This window comes from Triturus cristatus, chromosome 5_2 (assembly GCF_964204655.1).
Source record: "Triturus cristatus chromosome 5_2, aTriCri1.1, whole genome shotgun sequence".
Taxonomy (NCBI): domain Eukaryota; kingdom Metazoa; phylum Chordata; class Amphibia; order Caudata; family Salamandridae; genus Triturus; species Triturus cristatus.
The window spans coordinates 803,861,251-803,882,294 of NC_140588.1; the positions used below are offsets into that span (position 1 = coordinate 803,861,251).

Consider the following 21,044-nt stretch of genomic DNA (forward strand, 5'->3'; position numbering starts at 1 on the left):
CGGACGTTGGTGAACACAGATTTCTTTCAGAAATCTAGAGAAACACGATACAAATCCTGCATGCCCCCGAGAGTTTTAGGAACGTTAGAAGCTAGTGTGACTCTCTGCGATGCTTCGGTGCATCCAGGGAGCCAGGAGTTACTTTGTAAATCAAGCCTGAAATGCAGAAATTGGAAGTGTTTGAAACTTGAGTGATGTGCACAACAACAAACAAATCCACTATTTTCCTTTTTTGTAGGTGACTGCAATAAAGACAACAGATACATTTACGCATTCAATGTTAAAAGGTATGTTCACTTAATTTAATATTATACCTTCTGTTGTTATAAATATGGTGTGCACATCCCTGTATGTGTTTGACGCATCTCTTATATATGTTCAAAGGTCGAAGATTTCTAATGCTAATAACCATAATCTGTTTGAAAATATTTGTGTTTGCTTTTGTTAACCAGTAGGTAGATTCATAGGGCCAATACATTGTTTTCTGTTATAAAATATTTATAACATACAGGAGTGCAGCTAAATTGTCTCAAACTACAACCCATATTGTTTAGAACCTCTCCGTAGTGAAAAGGCTCTATGTTTAGGCCATCTAAACCGATATATCAGTTTTTCCCTTGAGCCCATGATTATGCTTCAACTCTAATGCCATTTCATCTAGTTCATTGTAACTCATCTAGAACACAGGCCACATCCTCTGTCCCAATCCCTCGTACAATTCGACCTACACCCCCAGGTTGTGCGATATATCATACCTTTTTCCTACTTTATCATAGCTGTTATTGTCTACTCAGTTTTCAATGTGGTAGTTGATCCCACCTGGTACATCGAATAAGGAACGCGTACCATGTTTGCACTGTATCAGTTGCCCCAATGATTTTACTAAACCTTCTGATCGCGCTGTCTCTGTTTTAGCCCATTTTGCCATGTGTGCTATCCAGCTCATCTCCCTTGCAGGTTCATCCTATTCCAAGTATCTCCTTCTCTGGCGTTTGGCCAGGAATAGCTACAGATCAGTAAATTTATTTTCAGTCCTAATCTTTTTGGGCCATGGTTTGTCCCCCAGAAAGCATGGGGGTCATATAGGTGGGCCATACAAGACACCTCTGACAGTGTTGTTGTGATATTAACTTCCAGTCGTACTCTAGCTTACATGACCATGCCTTGTGGAAGAACGTCGCTCCCACCTCTTTGCATCTACGACAGATGTTGGGAATATTTGGGTCAATGAATGCCTGATGGAAGCAATTAAGGTGCACATGCATCAAAATTCGCTAAAGCGATTCCTTATTAGCGAAATATAAGGAATCGCAATTAAAAAAATCTCAAAATGAGATGCATGTACCGGATCGGTAAACTTTAGCGATCCTTTAAAAATCGCAAAAAAAATACCAAAAACATGATTGCTAGTCGCTAACCCACAAACTAGCAATTTGCGATTTCTGTATTTGCGATTTCGCAGATTGCGATTTCGGTATTAGCGATTTCGCAAAAAGCCGGTCGCTTTAGAAGCAGGCTGATGACATCACAACCAGGAAGTCATTCAGTCCATGCTTCAATCAGTGCCCTGAGGAGCTCAGAGGAGAAGGCAGAGCACTGAAGCTGAGCAAAGGCACATCACCTTCACAATCCAGCTACAGTTCACATAGCCAGGATGGACAAAAATGCTGCAGGGAACAGTGCCACACAAAGGAAGAGAAAGATGAAGGTCTCGGACAGGGAACTCGAACACCTGATAGAGGGGGTGAGCAGCAGCCACGACAAACTGTTTGGCAAGTTGTCCCTGAAGGTGCCAGAGGCGGAGAAGCGCAGAATATTGCTGCGCATCAAGGAGAGAGTGAATGCTGTTGGAGTCACCCACCGCAGCATAGAAGACCTGAAGAAGAGGTGGTACGACCTCAGGAAGCGTGCCAAGGAGAGCATTGCCGAAAGGGTGAAGGAAGTAGGTGGCACAGGAGGGGGACCATCAACAGCACCCGCCAACACAACCCTGGAGGACCTTGTTGAGGGGACGATCGAGCCCAAGGCAGTCGTGGAAGTCACCCAATTGGACACTTCCGGCGCAGCGAGTACACAACAAGGTAAGATGCATGCAAGCGCTAATACTATGCGTACTATATATCCATGCACATACCTCCAGGCAAATCACAGTGTGCAGGGAGAAGTCCATTCCAGATTTTGCCTCATACACATGAAGCATCATGGGAGTTGTAGTCATGCGAGCCAAGTGGCAATGGATAATCATCAATGCTCAATTAAACATAACAACACTTTACGTCAGACAGTTAGTTTAGATCAGTGATTTGTTATGTAAGAAGTAGGCCATGTGAGAAAACATATTTAGGAGCAAACAATACTAACACTGCACTGTTTCACACACAGATGCAGCTCAGGTGGACTCCGAGGACAGTGACCGGCTATTCATCTCTGAGACACCTGCAGGGACGGATGTAGAGACCCTGTGGAGCCTGAATGTACACCACCCCCACCACCAAAACGCAGGGCACATGTACCTACACTGCCAGAAATGGAATCAGAGCCGACTCCAGCACCCACAACAATCCCCAGCCAGCCACATGTCCCTTCACCAGCTCCAACACCAGCACAGCTCCGACTAGGACAACGGCGCAGTCCCAGGACCCGCATTGCTGCCGATGTACAACAGGCTCCAAATGTATATGGCGGCGTTGAGTCGCAGATGCTTTGTGTGCAGCGCCTGCAGGGGAGACACATGGGCACCATCAATATGCAGATCTCCAAGCTAGCCAAAAACATTAGCACTATGTCGGACTGTGTGCGTGACCTCACTACAGTTGTTGCAGAGGGAAACCGACAGACAAACCATAGCCTACAGGAGCTCACCCGTGCCGTTCTTGCAGGACAACGCTCTAAGCGTCGGAGGCATCGGCAGAGTTTGCTACGCACGTCAGCTAATACGAGGGCCATAACCAAGCTGAGCAACACCACTGCAGTTTTGGCACGGCGCTCTGTGTCTTTACAGATTAATCTGGGCCATTTCTGTGGGAACGTTGCAAGGGCCTTAGGCCTAGTGACCACTGCCGCGGAACACCTCCAGTCTGGGACTGTGATTGCCAGCAACTTGGAAGGGGAGGAGGGTAGTGAGGAGGCATTGAGCCTGAGTAGTGTGTCTGTGCCAGTGACCACTAACAGGAGGCGCACTTCGCCCAGCTCAACATCCACAAGCACACATCAGGCTGATGTTGCAGAGTCATGCGACAGGAGGCTGGGGGTACGTGGCAAGAGGCGCTACTCATGTATATCCACCTATTTGTCCATGGTGGCATAACCATTGGCCATTTCAACATTGTGATTGCCCTCCAGTGCTGTTGAATACTTTATTTTGACTTAATCAACCTATGCAATCACCGTCACAATTTTCAATACATAAATCTTTTGTTTGACATGTGCTCATGTCAATAAAACATTCTCAATCCACGATATCTTGTGATGGCTCATTCTTACCTACCTCAGATATGATGTTGTGTGATGTGTGCACGTGTCCTCTGACCTTCGGCTGTGTTTGCCACATGTGCCTGTCGGTGTTGTGCGTGTGGTTGGTCGTCACCATCATTGTCATTCTCGATTGGTATGCCTCGTCTTCATGTGGCAATGTTGTGAAGCATGGCACATACTGCCACAATCCTGCAGCAGGTTTCGGGGTTGTACTGTAGAGCACCACCAGTCTTATGAAGGATCCTGAAGCGACTTTTTAGTATTCCGAATGTCCTTTCGACCACATTTCTTGTGCTAATGTGTGCCGCGTTGTAGCGCTGTTCCTGTGGTGTTGCTGGGTTGAGGTAAGGGGTCAGGATGTATTCGCACAAGGCATATGTGCTGTCACCTACAGGGTGGGAAGCAAAGGGTTAGCCGCAGTAATGCAATCACATTTGGTATAATAATGTAACAAATAGGTATATGTATGTACCAAGTAGGTGTCCCTCTCCAAATTCACCGCCGAGCAGATGCCTGTGGATGCCACTGTGGCGGAATATATACAAGTCATGTGTGCTTACGGGAAATTGTGCTATGATGTCCGTTATTATATGCTTAGCATTGCACACAACCTGGACATTGATTCAGTGGTAAGACTTCCTGTTTCGGAAGATGTACTCGTTGGCTGACGGGGGACAGATGGGGACATGCGTGCAGTCAATGCATCCAAAGACATGTGGGAATTGCAACTTGGCCTACAGCCCCCAAGGAGAGTTGGAGAGGGCGCAAAACAACATTGATGCCCACATGCGATATATGTTTTTTATGCCACTGGTTCAATTTTGTACCTGCATACTGTAATGTTATATAAGAATGAAATTAGCCAATTGGGGTTAACCTATTACTTTTCACGTTTTAGGAGTACCTCTAATTACCTGACCTCAGGGACAGATGTATGTTCATGAAGATATGTAACAGCGAATCTAGTTTAGGCATGACAGGCTACTTAAGGAAAATGCATGTTGCTGATGGTAACCAATGAAGCTAATCAAGTCCTGTTCTGACGCTGTCAAATTTTCCTAAATACCTCACTAATTTGACTGCTGCATTTTGTACATGCTGATGGCATACCATCCGGTATTTGGTGGTCTTTCGAGCAGGAAAGTTGCATAGTCTGATTTAGAGTTAATATGGGAACATAGTACACGTTTATGATGTGATTTATCTATGTAGGGTAGACTCTGCTTTTTGTGCCTAAGGTAGAAGAATGACAGGTAAAGGTGCCTACAAGGGATTTTACTTCAGAAAAATTCTCTAGTATTTAACTTTAGAATTTACTTTGCGGGTGAGTTTACTCAAAACACCAACCGCGATATTAATTAATTGAAACAATATTTAAATATATAGAAAACACACATACACGGGAATATCTTATTGTAGAAAAGATAAAAATATTTTTATGTCTCAATCGAATTAAAAAGAGTACAAATGAACAGTTAATTGAGCAATAGATCATGAAGAAGGAAAACCTACGTTTTGTCCACAATTCATGAAAACAACATCTATTCCAGTGAGGTTAACAGAAACATATCTCCTTATGAGAATAACGTTCAACTGAAAATGGTAAATATTGCGGAAATAGATGATAAAGTCGACGTTTCCGAATTACTGATGACATTTTCAAAGGAGGATCGTAATCCTTCAGTTTGTGATTTCTTAGCTGCGTCAGAAACTGAGGGATTACGATCCTCCTTTGAAAATTTCATGAGTAATTCGGACTAACCTTGATCCTTTGATCTGAGATAGCTCGCCTATTTCATAGAAGCAGCGAGATCTACACCTCCACGTTAAAGATTATTCGTGTTGAGTCTAATCAACGAAGAGTCTTTTTATATGCAATATCTACTGTCCTGAAGATGGTCTGACGGACTGATGCCAATCAAGACTGAAACGTCGACTTTATCATCCATTTCCGCAATATTTACCATTTTCAGTTGAACATTATTCTCATAAGGAGATATGTTTCTGTTAACCTCACTGGAATAGATGTTGTTTTCATGAATTGTGGACAAAACTTAGGTTTTCCTCCTTCATGATGTATTGCTCAATTAACTGTTCATTTGTACTCTTTTTAATTCGATTGATACATAAAAATATTTGTATTTTTTCTACAATAAGATATTCCCGTGTATGTGTGTTTTCTATATATTGAAATATTGTTTCAATTAATTGATATCGGGGTTGGTGTTTTGAGTAAACTCACCCGCAAAGTAAATTCTAAAATTAAATACTAGAGAATTTTTCTGAAGTAAAATCCCTTGTAGGCACCTTTACCTGTCATTATTCAGTTTGCCCAAGTCCTCAAGGGTGTATTGGGTGTTTTCCCTATGGTTACGTTACTTTAAGGTAGAAGAAAGCAGAACAGATCACAGTATACACGTGGGTGTTAAACATTGAGTTATGTCTCCCAAATAACTCCTATATGTTTTGCTCTTTTTGCAGATCTGATGGAAGACTAATTCAGTGGGCGTTTAGGTTTTTATATTTTTTTTACAGAGTTTTATATAGTGGGAACTTGACCCGAATCTGGTGTCAGAGTGCTTCACACAGCAACAGTTGCATTACATGAGGGCACATTCATTTTTTTTTGTTTGTTTTGTTAGGCACGGGGAGATTAAGTGATTTGCCCAGAATCACAGGATGTTCAGCATCGTTGCCGAAACTCGAACCCAGTTCCCCAGATTCGAGGTCGACCGCCCTAGCCATTAGGCAACTCATCTACCCTAACCTTCCGTCTCTTCAGATTTGAATCCCAACAAGAGAATCGCTGCTTTAGCACCATTCAATTTTAGGCCACTTCTGTTTATTCATGAAGCAATCTTGTCCTTTTAAAGAGTTTGTCCAGTTGACTCCTCGGCCCATCAAATAAATCATAATTATATGAGTGAGCCCCGGCTTTCACAGCTGAAAACAAATCTTAATTAATATATTAAACAGGAGAAGTGATAGAACAGTGATGGTGAAGAGCCCTGTGTTACTCCACAATTGACCTTTGAGTCTGATAATTGAAAGGGACCACGTTTGACACTTTGCATCCAGTCTGAACAAAATGAGACAAACCACTTGATAGCATCTTTCGACCTGTCAGCTTCTAATCTGGGTCTGCCATGCAACAGCTTATAGTCTACTGTGTTGAAAGCTGCTGATAGGTCCAACAAAACAAGAAGTGATAGATCATCTTCATCAGTAGCAATCAATAAATTGTCAAGCAATGATAGAAGCACTATCTCAGTTCTCTGGTTAGGCCTAAACCCCAGTTGACAGGGATCCAACCAACAACTGATAGAGATCCATGAAACCCTAAAGCTAAAACACCACTATCTTTTCCATCATTTTTAACCAGCATATACATTTCTGGGTGAAGTGATGCCGTTTTGGATCAATGGGGTTGGTAAAGATTTCTTAAGGCTGGCCAGTACTGTGCCAGTGGATAGTGAGTAATAAACTATCTTTGTGACTCAAGAGCTGATAGTTGTGGCCTGTGTATTGGCTTCTAGACCTGGAAAAACAGGTCAGACTGTGTGATCGGAATTATTGCCTTTGGGTATGTTCTCTGTGCATGCATATGTGCCTGTAGTGTTGTTGATCTATACCTGCATCAAAGGTTAAGCTAGATCTGTTGTCAGATTTGGCAGCGCTAATATGCAGATGGTGAGACTCCTCTATGGTCAGCAGGGAGTGAATTTGTGATATTTTGACTTGCTGGGTGGCTGCATTGCACTGTGGTGATTAGTTGTCAGTTCACATTTATGTGAACGGTTTGGCCCTCGTTTTGTCCAAAAACCACCCTGACCTGATCCTTCAAAATTCAAGTTGAATCAGTATCTCTGAAATACAGAAAACCCAATCATTAAAATTGCAAGCAAGGATGCGAAGCTTGGAGACGATCAAGATGGCTGCTCTCTGTTAAAGTTCCACGTGGGCACTGGAGTGAGGCTCTCACCTAGCTGCATGGAGGGCTCGCTCACACCATCATCGACCCTGCTGTCCCATGATGCACCCCCTGCGTTGTCTGGGCAGGGTTGCAAGCTGATGTGCCCTTCACCAGACAAGAGCCTGCAGCAGCTAGGTGACCTGCAGCGGGAAACCTGTCTGCGGCCTGCGGTGCGCACTGCTATCAAATGCTCTGACTGCCCCTACGGGGGCCTGTGGAGTCAATTAGGCCCAGCAATGCCTCGGGATTACCTATTTGGCACACTCCATCCCCAGAGGGACCGCTCAGGGGGTGTGACACTTCGGCAGCAGCCACGGCCCGTGCCGGTAAGAGCAGTGGGGCCGGGTAGGAGGGGGTTTCGACAGACAACGAGGGAAAATCATCCGTCAAAATCCCCCCAGACAGCCCCGCAGCCCCACCACTCTTACCTGCACGGGCCGCAGCTTTTGGGCAGACCACTGCCTCCTCCCCCCCTGCTTCCTTCAGCAGCTGCTGCCCCCGCCCCAATATCTTCATGGAACCAGTGCTGAGGACCTCTTGGACAGCCTCTGTTCCCATACCTCCACCTCAGGACGTCTACATATGTAATAGGGAGCCCAGAGGTTGCCGGAGCCATCAAATCCAGCCACTCGTCATCAGACCTGCTGGGAGCGTGTAGCCTGTTATTGCCACAGGGGGCCCCCTAGGTCTGCAAGAGCCCCCACTTCTAATACGACGGCCACCCCTCCCCAGGTGTATGAAACCGGTTGTCCCTTGTGAACCCAACACCATGACTCCTATGCCTGCGCCCCCCACCCCCGGGAGACCGTCCGGGGAACTGGTTGCTGTCGGCTACTGGCGGCTCTAGGCATGGGCGAGGTCACGGCCATGCAGGATTGGATGCACTCACTATGTCTCTCTCACTTCCTGCCCACAGTGACCACTGGTCTTCCTCCTACCACTCATTTCCTGCTTGAGCTTCTGAAGGTTTTTTGCCATCCATGGGAGTAACAACTGTACCCTATGGATCTCGCCTGAAATGCATGTCAACCAGGAGGCGGCAAGCCTGTCTGCTCTTGTTCTCTGAAGGCGTCCATCGCTCATAGCAACTGAAAATCCCCCCCCCCCTTGGACTCCCTTGTTGCCAACATGGCAGCCTTTCTTAAAGAAATCTATGCCATTGGCTCCACTCACACCACAATGAATGCCATGATGACAGACCTGACGACCGAGATTAATCTGTTTGGCAGGAAGTGTCCTATGGTAAGCTGTCTCACATCCCTGCTGACAGAACTCCTGCACCTTCAATTGCGTGAACCCCTGGAATTCCAACAAACTCATCGTGTTCTGTCTCATATAGGCTCCCAGTCCAATTCTCAACATCCAAATATTGCCTGTACCCTGTGCCACCAACATATGAGGGCCATCCTCTCAGCAGCCAAAAGCCTCACGAACCCTTGTACATTGATGGTAACCAGCAATTATTTCTCAGTAGACTTTTCCACAGCTATCAATGCTAAACAAAAGCGATTTCTGGCCCTACGCACCGACCTGAAGCACAAAGACATTAAGTATGGCCTCATGGAACCCACATGCATGGTGGTGACGGTTGACGGGTCCGAGTGGACCCCGTCACAGACACAGCCGCTGCCCTGGAAGATCGGCTCCCCCTACGGAAGTCTAAACATGTATTCATGGGGACACTGCTGCTGTGGAAATCGGACTGCGCAGGTCTCCATCAGATTGTGGAAGTGTCGCATAAGGAGAGAGACAGAAACAAATACAGATCGCACATGAAGCAGGGGGTGAATGCTGCCAACACCAGCAGAGAGACGTTAGTATATATGGGCGAGTACTACAAAGCAGGGAAGGACATACTGGTACCCAACTTGACAAGGCAATTTCAAGAGACAAAAGCGATGTGCTCCCTGGGTGCCATCTCCAATAAAGTCACTATCACTCTCCTCCCCAAGGCTGATAAAGACCCCTTAGAGTGTGCTAGCTACCCCCTGATATCCTTGCTTAGTGTGTACTTAACAATCATGGCCAAGGTGTTGGCAATTACACTGGGTAAAGTGATCCCCTTCTGATCTGAGCGTCCCAAGAGGGCTTTGTCCCAGGCCACAGCTCCTGAGTCAATCTTTGGGCATTGGCACAACTTCTGTGGCTAACAAAGGATGACACATCCTAACTCTTTGCACTTTTTCTAGATGCTGAGAAGGCCTTGGACTGGAGATATCATGACCCACATGGGCCTGGGAGACAATTTAATTTGCAAACACAAGGAGATGATGGACTGAGAGCTGAAACTTTTCAGACACTCACCCCCAGTCACAGATCTGGGTTGAATCCATCATCATTCCTTAGTACACTTCGCCACCCCAGTTCAGACACAGCTATATGCAAATCAGTTTTGACCCTGTGCCTCATGGGAACAGTCCAGCCTGAACTGCCAAGCCATGTCTTCCCTGGACCAGAAACAAGCATCCTGGGACTGGTTGCTGACTAACAGCCCTCACCAGCCAGGCAAGCTTGAATCCAGTGGCAAAGTGAGCAAGGGACCCACGTCTGGGCATACCCTGTCAACTTAGCGCGAGCAAAGCAAACACAAGGAGATGATGGATGGAGCGCTGAAACTTTTTAGACATATAGCTAGGTCTGAACTGAGGTGGCGAAGTGAGCTAAAGAACGATGATGGATTCAACCAAGATCTGTGACTGGGGGTGAGTGTCTGAAAAGTTTCAGCGCTCTGTCCATCATCTCCTCGTGTTTGCTTTAGACAATTTCATTTTCAAGGTATGCCTTTTGTACGATACCCCAGCGGATGAAACTAAGCTTCCTGCAGTAAGTTCCTTTCGGGCCCATTTGTGGTTCTGTATGGAACCCAGTAGGGATTCTCTTTGTGCCAACTTCTTTTCTTTCTCCCCCTCAAGCCCCTTTCAGTGGTGCTCAAAGTAATTCCGGAGCTATTGGGTATCCCTAATGTGGCCGGGGTGGCCAAAGCCTCGCTTTCTGCAGATATTCTGCTCCTCCTATCTCATCCTTGTGCCTTTCGCCGTGGCCTTGTCCCTCATTGACGACTTCTCTCGGCTTTCAGACTATAAAATCAGTTGTTCAATGTGAGAGGCACTCACTCTGTCCTGCTCCACAACAGAAGGTTGGATCCATGGTTATCACATGCGATGAGCCTCAGCGGGACTCAGCTACCTGGGCATCAAAATCAACAAGGCGGACCACAGGCTGGTGGGTGCCCCCCTGTTGTTACTTCAAAAGGCAGCGTTACAGCACAACGTAGCTCTCTACATCGGAAGGGTGCCATTTTCCTGGTCACCCTGGCACAAGAAGGTTGTAGCGAGTGGATCAAGAGTACAATAATGGCCTTCTTAACACATTCCTGGCAACATGGATGGAATTTGTGCTTTGGCTGATAGATCACTGGTGATTTTGCCAATGTACCCACTGACTACGGGCAGTGCTAGGACAGCTTCCAGTGGAGCTCCCCACCTTCCCCATCCTTCAATATTTGCCTGGTATGGGACTCTATAGGGGAGGGGTCTCCGCCCTATATGGCGTACTCATCAAATCCTCTCATTCAGGACCCTCAAGCAATGCAACTAGACTGGCATGGTAATTGATGCTAGGCAAAACCTATTTACCCGAGGAGTGGGTGATCCTGCTGACTGTGCACAACAGAGCCCTTGGAGAAACCCATCTTAAATTCTTCCTCTTCAAAATTCTCCATTACTGGTATTGGTTGCTCTGGAAGCTTAACGGGCCAACCTCTTGCTATATGAACACTGCTGGAATTGCGCTATGGACTGCTGCAACCTGTTTCATATCTTTTGGTCATGCTCAGTGCTTAGAGGATACTGGGCAGATATGTGGTCCCTGCTCTGTCGCCACAGCCCCTTCCCACTCTCTCCTACCCCACACCTTGCATTTGTGCACGATATCTCAGACCTTCCTGACTTAACGGCACACCAGCACCATTGGACCAGACCTATGGCATCGGGCATAACATTTCTCTGCACACCAATCAATACTATAGCTGATATCATCAATACTATAGCTGTTATCATTAGCTTGCCACCATAACCAACTCATGCTCAATTCAGCATATACTGAACATAAACTTTTGCACAAGGCAGCCATGAGGTGTTCAGTCATAAAATTGTAAATATATACAAAATTACAGTTGGTAAAGAAAAAGAGCATGTCTCCTAACAGGGCTTAAAATAGATTCTCACAGGCAAATCTTCTACACTTATGGTTTGTTAGAGGAGAAACCACCACCAAAACCCTTAACGCCTAAGGTAATCTATGAGATTCCATGTAACATAAAACCTATCAGTAACCTTTAAGTCAGAGTATTAACAATACCCCCTTAAATGTCTATTGATTTAACCTTATGCTTTTCACGATCGACACGTCGGGCCTACTGCTTTTATCTTAACTTTTTTATAATAAACAAGCAGGCATATATCCTTTATCGTTGGCTTGTCAGCATAACCTCCGTAAACACATTGTGTAAACTTTCCAAAAAGTAACCATCTGGCATACAGTCATAATAGTACATATGTATACAAAATTAGACCTGGCAAAGCAAAATACTAGCTCTCCTAAGAGAGACTAATAAGGAATATTGTAGTGTATATCTTTTATCTCCAAGACCCTTGCCTACTACAGTAATCTGTGAAATTCTATATAACAAAGTACCTGCCTCCAGGCTTTAGCACAGTGTAATAACAGTCCATCCATAAAAGTCTATTGTCTTTAACACATGCTCTTCACAATAAGTAGGTCAGGCCCACTGGCATTGTCATAACATTTGATAGTAAACAGATAAAGAGTGGCTCACACAACAAGAGAGCTAGAGGTCTACTTGCTGTACATTCTCAAAAATGAAACAATAAACTACACTGTTTGCATCGAGAACAAGTAAGAAAAGGTAAAGAAAAGTTACTTGCTAACGCACAAGACAGACATTTATAATATTTATGATGTTTACCCACAGTGAGAAGCGGAGGATGCCAGGTAAGACTTATTATTACCTGTATGTGCAAAATAGTACAGAAAGGACAGACAGTAGGGTTCCTTTGACTGCCCTGATGAAGGCCCTAGACCCTCGTATGAAGGATCTAATGGAGGCTGAAACATGTTGGTAGATGATAAGTTGAGAAGATGATTGAGACATAAATACCGGTAACATCCTCACATGTATTTTTAATCCAGCACCCAAGAATAAAGGAAATACTTGGGTTTACACTGAAGTTGTTTTATACAAATATCTGGACAATACATGCATGGAAAACATTTATTCTGACCTCCCTCCCTAATGAGTTTGAGACCGCCATATTGGTATCATCGTGACATGGGGGGGGGGGGGGGGACTGGCTGACGAAGCGTACCACAAAGAGTGAATTAGACCTTTCCATCCAAATCTCATTTTTTTGGTTCTTGTTTGCCTTAAATCATAGTCTTAATGTTCTAAAATCATTGTAGGAATACATGATTTGCTGTACGTGTTGTGGTTTACTATAATATAATAAACAGATAAAACCTAGGAAATCTGAAATGCTTTTCCTAATGAACTAATGAAGCCTTTACCTCGTAACATTCTCTTTACGCAACACAGTACTATTCAAGTGCACATAAACTAGAAACCAACATGCATACAATTTTAAAATTACAAGCTTGTATAAAAATACAACTTGCAAAACAATATTCAACCCTTCTCAACAGGGCCTAACAAGGATCAGCACAGTGAAACGCCCAGGCTTTGTCTTTGGTGGCAAACCTCAAAATGCTTGCCTACTGTGGTAGTGTAAGAGATTCCATGCAACAAAATACCTATCTGTAGGCTTTAATATAGAGTGTTAACAATACACATTTACTCGCCTATTAACTTTAACATATGCTTTTCACAATAAATATATCGGGCCTAGTTCCTTGATCATAACATTTCATAAAATACAGATCAGGCACATAGCCATGAACATTGGCGTCCTATCATAACCAATTCTGTCCTGTTGCATCAAGTACAAACATTGCCACAAGTCAAAAAGTGCAATACATTCAGTCTATTTGGAAGAAGCACACACATTTTACCCAATTAAATACTGTACTTAGAGGCATCAACATGTGGGTAGAGCCTAAGCTTTTCTCTCAATAGTACTCTGAAAACTCATTTTTGTCAATCCGTCAAGGTTAGGTGACAGTTACACTGTCATTCTAGACCTAAAATCCATGTAGGTTAATTTGTGTCCCATTCCCATCTGTGCTGCTGCCAGAGAAAAACACCATAAATTATCTAGTTCTCTAAGATACTTTAATAACATTACAATGTCATGTCTGTCCTCTTGAACGTTCAAGCTCAGGCATCTGGATAAATAAACAAAATGATCACAGAGGCATGGAGAGTAAGCACTGTTTCATGTAAGTACACAACTTCTTCTCAATTGAAACATGTATTTCTAAATCACGTGGAAGGAGTCAAAGCCCCTCTCCTTGAGATTCTCACATAATTGTCTGGCTACAGTTGGGCTGTCAAGCCAGGCCATACAATAGGATGGTATTGAGATGAAAACAGGCAAATGAAAATTCTGAGGCATAGCTAAGGGAGGAGTTCTGTAGTGGTGAAAGCAAATGCAAATGAAGCCCTGCACCCACATAGGAGCAAAAGTAGACTTAAATATTCACAAGTCAGAGGCATAAGATTTTCACTCATTTCTATTTGGTTGCAGTCTTTCCACCAGGTCTAAGTCACATTTTCCACTGGCAACTGTGCGGAAACAACTGTGGGTTTCATTTTTCTTAATTTCTCCAGAATGAGGAAGGTTCCTGTATTAAAAAATGGACGCTTCTAACTGCAACAAAAGTAATTGAAACAAAACAGATGTTTAAGGCTACTAAAGGTCAATATATTTGATGTTAAGGCTATTTGTATTTGATGTGTTTATTGAATGAATGAAAGAGTGATTATTTTGCAACACTTGCCAGTCTCCTTGACATATTGAGAAGCAAGTCAAAAAAATCAAAGAAATCTTAACTATGAGTAGCTTAACTTTAGAAGAATTACTATATATTTTGTTTCCAGTTCAAAATTAGTCTGATTCTTAAGGTAAAGGTGTTTCAAAATGTTTTTAATCTTAATTATTGTTGATAATAAATCATTCCAGATATAAGATACTCTCTACTAAATTACTTCTTAATGATTATGTATTAGGAAATCACCCAGGTTTTAAAATAATATACATAATATCTAGTGTAATCATCTTTGTTTTTCAGAGGATATGAAGCACACCATTGCTGCTCACGTATATGGACAACAATCTAATGGGCAAAAAACAGGTATCGAATTAACATAGTATTTTAGTCCACAACATTTCTTTCACATGTAATGTCATAAGATAATATTTCTGATATGAAAATATCAAGGAGATATCATCCTTAAAAGATTTAGCTAGGCTTTGCCCAATTCTATTCTGGCGAAGACTATGGAGTATGCAGGAACTAGCGGTATATACAGATGATGTCATTAATTTGGATCAATTCCACAAAATTAGCTGGTTGCGAGATTTGAGAGGCGTGCTTTATAAAATGGGCGTATCACACTTGTGGGATTTGCACTCTACCTCGACATTCCCTTCAAAAAATATCCTTAAGGAAACCTACTGGGAAATGGTCGCACACGAAGAATTTAGACTCCATGAGCCTACCTCACTTACGGGGATCTTTTTTCAATTCAAACTATGCCCGAGCCTTGAGCCAAACTGGGATATAATTAAAAAGCCTTTGGATCAGAAACTGTACTTCAAATTTAGATCTGGATCTTTTCCCTTAAAGTCTTTCTCATCTAAATGGTCTTCCTCCGAGGATAACAAATGTCATGTTTGCACTAAACAAGTAGAATCATATTTGCATGTCTTTTTTGCCGGCCCTACTTATGTGAGTCCACGGAAAGTTTGGCTGGCCCTGCTCTGTAAGAATCTGAGCTCACGATCACATAATACAGCTATGCGAATTCTATGCTCCGACCCATCACCAAGGTACGCAATTCCTGTGGCTAGGTTTTTGAGATGGATGTGGCAGATTTGCTCTAAATCAACCAAGGCTAACAACTGCCTACAATGAAAACATCTAACATGTATTCGGGGGTCTATCTGGCCAAGTGGGGCTCTCCAATGTCTAATATGGTGCATCTGACAGCTCGCAATGAACATTTTTCTAACATTGTTTTATATGTAACTCTTGGAAATGATGGCACTGTCTGCTTTTTGCACAAATGTTTTAAACTTAGATTTCAACTCAGCTCTTAATTCTTGTATTGTTGATAACTTACATGTTTTTATTTGTATGTGCTTTTATGACTTCTACAGTCGAATAAAGCTTCTTTGATGATGATGGTTATAACAAAGGTAAAATCACAAAGACAAATTCAAACATCTAGATTTGCTCACATGTAAATTTACTCTGAAGTATAAGTCTACACTTTTTGCTATTAACCATATCCAAATGTAGATTTACACCTAAGTTTAGACTTGCATGTCTTGACCCTCTGGCACCTGGGGATGGAGACACCTATGAGTAAATATATTAGTGTACCTACAGGTAAATATATAATTGCAAAGTTACTAGTTTTCACAAGTAGGTGGAGATCACCACCACTGTGGTGTACATCTCCCTATGGGGAAATATAGGGAAAATTATTAAAGGTTACTATTATTTTCTTAAAAAACAATGTTACAAATATTTCCATATAAAATATGGATGTAACATTTTAAAATATGTATTAGTAACAAAGATCTAATGTAAGGAAATCAGACAGCACAATAACTAATCAAACTAAATTAGTATTAAATCATTCATTTAAATAGTTATTTAATTTAGAAATAATATTTCTTAAATAATAACTAAAAACAATCCTACCCTTATTACATTTTTATTTAATATGTATTATATTTTGATAAAGGTTGTGTTGAATTAAAATATTTTTTATCAAATGTTTACAAATTTCATGTTATTTTTAATTTACATGTATTTCATTTTGAAATAAAATCATTGTTTAATAATAATACATATTTCTAACATGCACTATATATATATATATATATATATATATATATATATATATATATATATATATATATATAGTGCATGTTAGAAATTTGTATGGGCACTCTGGAGCATGTGATAATGCGATTTCTTTATGCTACAGCATCGGAAAGTATTGTGATAATGCAATTTCCTTATTGCTCCAGCATTGAAAAGTATTAATACTTTTCAATGCCGGAGTCATAAAGAAATTGAATTATCACGCGCTCCGGAGTGCCTGTACTTAATTTTTGATTGTTTTGATGGTGTTTTGAGAATATTTAAAAAAATATATATATATATATTTACACACACATATATATATATATATATATATATATATATATATATATATATATATATATATATATATATATATATATATATATATATATATATATATATATATATATATATATATATATATATATATATATATATATATATATATATATATATATATATATATATACACATATATATATATATATATACACACATTATCTACTGGCGGTCGCCAGTAGATAGTTATAGTTAGGACCGTGTTTCCATAGGAAATCCGCAACATTCTATTTTGAATAACTTTGGCGCCGATTGTCAAATCCTCGCGAAATTTTCAAAATAGGTGGGGCGCTCCGCTCCGCTCCTTCCCTGAAAGTCTCGGGAGGATTCGTCAAGCGGGGGCTGAGAAAAAGGGGGGGTCCAAAAACGCATTTTCCCCATGCATTTTTCCATAGGACCTTTAGTCCAAGCTACAGACCGAACGGCTGAACAGAATTACTAGAAATTTGGCAGAGAGGTAGTCCTCAGGTCAGGGATGTGCCTTTTGCAGGTCTGGTGTAAATCTGTTAAGTAGTTCCTGAGAAAATAGCATTTAAATCAATATATATATCTATAGGCACGCTCCGAGCGCGTACGGCAAGCTTACCGTACGCGCACGCTGCCGTGCGCGAGTGCGATTCTGATTGGTTGTTAGATCTTAGTAAACATTCGAATCGGTCGAAACCAGGAAGTGTCGGCCGCCATTTTGTCTCTCGCAGTCGGAGGGGGTGAAAAACAAAGGTGGAGAACGTGAAAATGGGGCAGGGTGGACAATTCCTGACCCCCTAGCCTTTGTCAGGAGGTTCCAGAAGCACCCCCAAGTGCCAAAATTTCTTTAAATTTTTTTTCGAAAAATCGCGGGGTGCGCGTAGCGTGCGCGTACGGTAGAAACGGAAAAATTCCGCGAAATGCGTAACGTGGGCCACAGCGCGCGCACGGTGCGCGAAGCGCACCGTGCGCGTACGGTACGCGCACGGTGAAAAACCTTAAAAAAAACAAAAAAAATACATAACTTAGCATTTAAAAAACCATACAAATTCACTTAAAAAACCATAGGTTTCACACACGTTATAGTTAGGAATTAGCATTTAAAAAACCTTGCAAATTCACTTAAAAAACCATAGGTTTCACACATGTTATAGTTAGCTGGACATTTCACTCGTGAAAAACCATTGAAATTCCCCCGTTATAGTTAGTGCAGGCAACTATAACTCACGCGACCGCAATCCTCTGCTGATGACGTCAGATATTACATCACTGATGACATATGTGTCTTTCTGAAAAAAAAATATTTGTAATATATGTATAGCTAAAAATTAATGGAAGAAGACATGGGTAAATAAGTGTCTAAATACAGTGATGTAATATCTGACGTCATCAGCAGAGGACTGCGGTCGCGTGAGTTATAGTTGCCTGCACTAACTATAACGGGGGAATTTCAATGGTTTTTCACGAGTGAAATATCCAGCTAACTATAACATGTGTGAAACCTATGGTTTTTTAAGTGAATTTGCAAGGTTTTTAAAATGCTAATTCCTAAATATAACGTGTGTGAAACCTATGGTTTTTTCAGTGAATATATATATAAATATATATATTTATATTTATACATATCTATTTAACATCTAATAAATTTGATTTATTTAAAATGTACTATGGGGTGGTATTTTAGTGCCGGCGTACAATTATTTTCTTTGGGAGTGTGTAGCAGTACCTGTGATTGGCCAAATATGGTTCTCGACTCACACAAAGGCTGCGCTGGAGTACCTTTACTAATATGTTTTCACCGTTAAGCTGTAGAAACTTAAGATGTGTAGTTTGTGAATAGCAATCGTCTTACTATTTTGCAGGTGTGAGTTTGTAGCAACCTATCCCTCCATAAAACTCTCATTGCTTTTCCCTGAACCCCTCCATTTTTTAGTAGTTATTCCTCATTTTCCCACCACTCCTTCAGATCCGTCCTTCATTTCATAACAAATAGTAAAACTTACATGTGTGCAGGTCTCCCCATAAAACGATAGGAGAGCTGGGCATGCAGATTTCCACTTGTAAGTCTATGAATTGCATTTTGTAGTAAGTAGTAGTAATACTGTAGTACTACTTGACATATTACAAAGTGCAATGTGTGATTGAGGCCCACAGCTTGTGATGTTTTATGTAATGTGCAATTTATATCCTACAGCTGTATAAGATACAGAGATAGTGAGATTCTCACTCAGAGGACTGATTTTAATGTGGTTTCAGTAAACCACTAAGTGTTGCTCATGGAACCCACTCTTAGAACTTTACTTCTACTACAGCTCTTGATCTCAGTCTTTTAGAGAATGTTCTGAACATTGCTGGTTTTATGTATAGATATCTATCTACTAGCTCATCTTTTTCAGATATAAATGTATTTTGTCTGTGTATTATGGGTAAATATTGAAATAATATTTACATATATTGCATTCCTGCACCATACACTTTTAAATCAATAAGGATATAACTCAAACCTGTCCCTGATTTCAGAATTCTCAATTCAAGGTTTCAGCTCAAGTGCACCACCCGCATTAACTGGTAGCCATTTCATGCTACACCTTTAAAAATAGTACACTAATGACTAGAAGCACAGCTAGTGCTTTCCAGAACTGTAGTGTCAGACCCAACAGTATGGAGGTAGCGCAAAGGTCTTTGGTATGATTCCTCAGGCCCCGTCAATTAATTTATAAATAAGTCCATCTAATATGATTTTGAATAATGTTGCCAGATATGTGGCTAAGCTGCTGTAATTTTTTATTTTTGTCGAAGTGAGCTCTCACCATCAAGTGTCTGCTTGCCTCTTAGCCTTTCTAACAGACAATTACATGAGCTTCGGATGAGGAAGATGCTTCCATAGTTTCAGAAGTTAAGGGAATGAGTTATATCCTCCTGCTTCCACACCCTTATCAAGTTTCTCCAAATCTTCAGATAGATTAGTCAACACCAGAAAGACCGTCACTCAGGCGCTCGTTACCAGCCACCTCAACTACGGCAACGCTCTTTACGCTGGCATCTCCACCCAGCTCCTCAAAAGACTCCAGACCATACAGAATGCTGCAGCCAGACTCATCCTGAACTTCCCCAAATGGGCTCACATCATCCCTCACATCAGAAACCTCCACTGCCTCCCCATCCAGAAGAGATGCCAGTTCAAGATCCTCATGCACGCCTACAAAGCTCTGCATGATTAAGGAGCAGCCTACATCAACCAATGACTGAACTTCCACCTAACCGCAATACACCTGCGCTCCTCCTCACTGGCCCCTGCGCACATCCCCCGCCTCTATTGCAGCCGCAGGGGGAGCCACTCTTTCTGCTATATTGCTGCCAAGACCTGGAACTACCTACTCCTCCATCTTCAAACAGCACCCTACTGGCTCGTCGATGGAGAGGCCACACCCACAATGCCCAGAGTGAGAGTGCTGCCCTATAAGCAGAACCAAAGCTTGGATGACTACATAGGTTGGCAGAATCAGCTTTGTCTTATAAGCATGTTAAAAGCAGGATGCTTTTCTGCCGCTCTGTTCATCAATCAAAGTCAATCCCACAGCAATGCAGCAGTGATTTTATTTTTGCCGTTTTTATATAGGGCTAACTTGACACGGCGGCATTGGAGCGCTTTACATGAGTACCAGTTACGTTACACAAAGACACATTCAAGTTTTTATAGGAGCGGGAAGATTAAGTAAATTGCCCAGAATCACAGGGTGTTGAACCGATGCCGAGACTCGAACCCGGTTCCCTAGTTCCAAAGTCAGAAGCTCTGATTGTTATGGCGCATCCTCTCTAATTGACAATGCATGTTCCCACAACATGCCTTTACAGTGCGAGCAAATTTCCAAGCTGAAAAATTGGAACAGAGCGATGAAACTTTCAAAGTCTGAAAAGGAGGCATCAATTGTTAACGCTTTTCTCGTCAGCAGAAAGCCAGTAAAGCTGATCTAGAATCAAGTTTATGTAGACGTGACATTCAGTTCCTCTAAAGAACATAGCAGTGCTCATTACAGGCACTATATCAGGGCAACAGGTAATTAGGCATGTCCATGTAGATTCCATTTGCAGAATTGACATTAAGTGAAGTGAAGGAAATGCTCCATCATCTCTTTCAGAAAGATGAAGTAAGGTGAAGTCCCTGCGTGCATTTCAGAAAGGATACGAGTGAGGAGATAACTTAAATTGAGCCACA

General features: G+C 42.1%; 1 protein-coding gene across 1 annotated transcript in view; it reads left to right on the top strand.

The window, feature by feature from the left end:
* CD40LG (CD40 ligand) overlaps positions 1 to 21,044 on the top strand; it is a 117,474-nt gene that overhangs the window by 64,369 nt on the left and 32,061 nt on the right. Inside the window, exons 3-4 of the mRNA XM_085607963.1 lie at positions 239 to 287; positions 14,714 to 14,776. Coding sequence (XP_085464089.1) covers positions 239 to 287; positions 14,714 to 14,776 — 112 coding nt within the window. The remainder of the gene's footprint in view (positions 1 to 238; positions 288 to 14,713; positions 14,777 to 21,044) is intronic.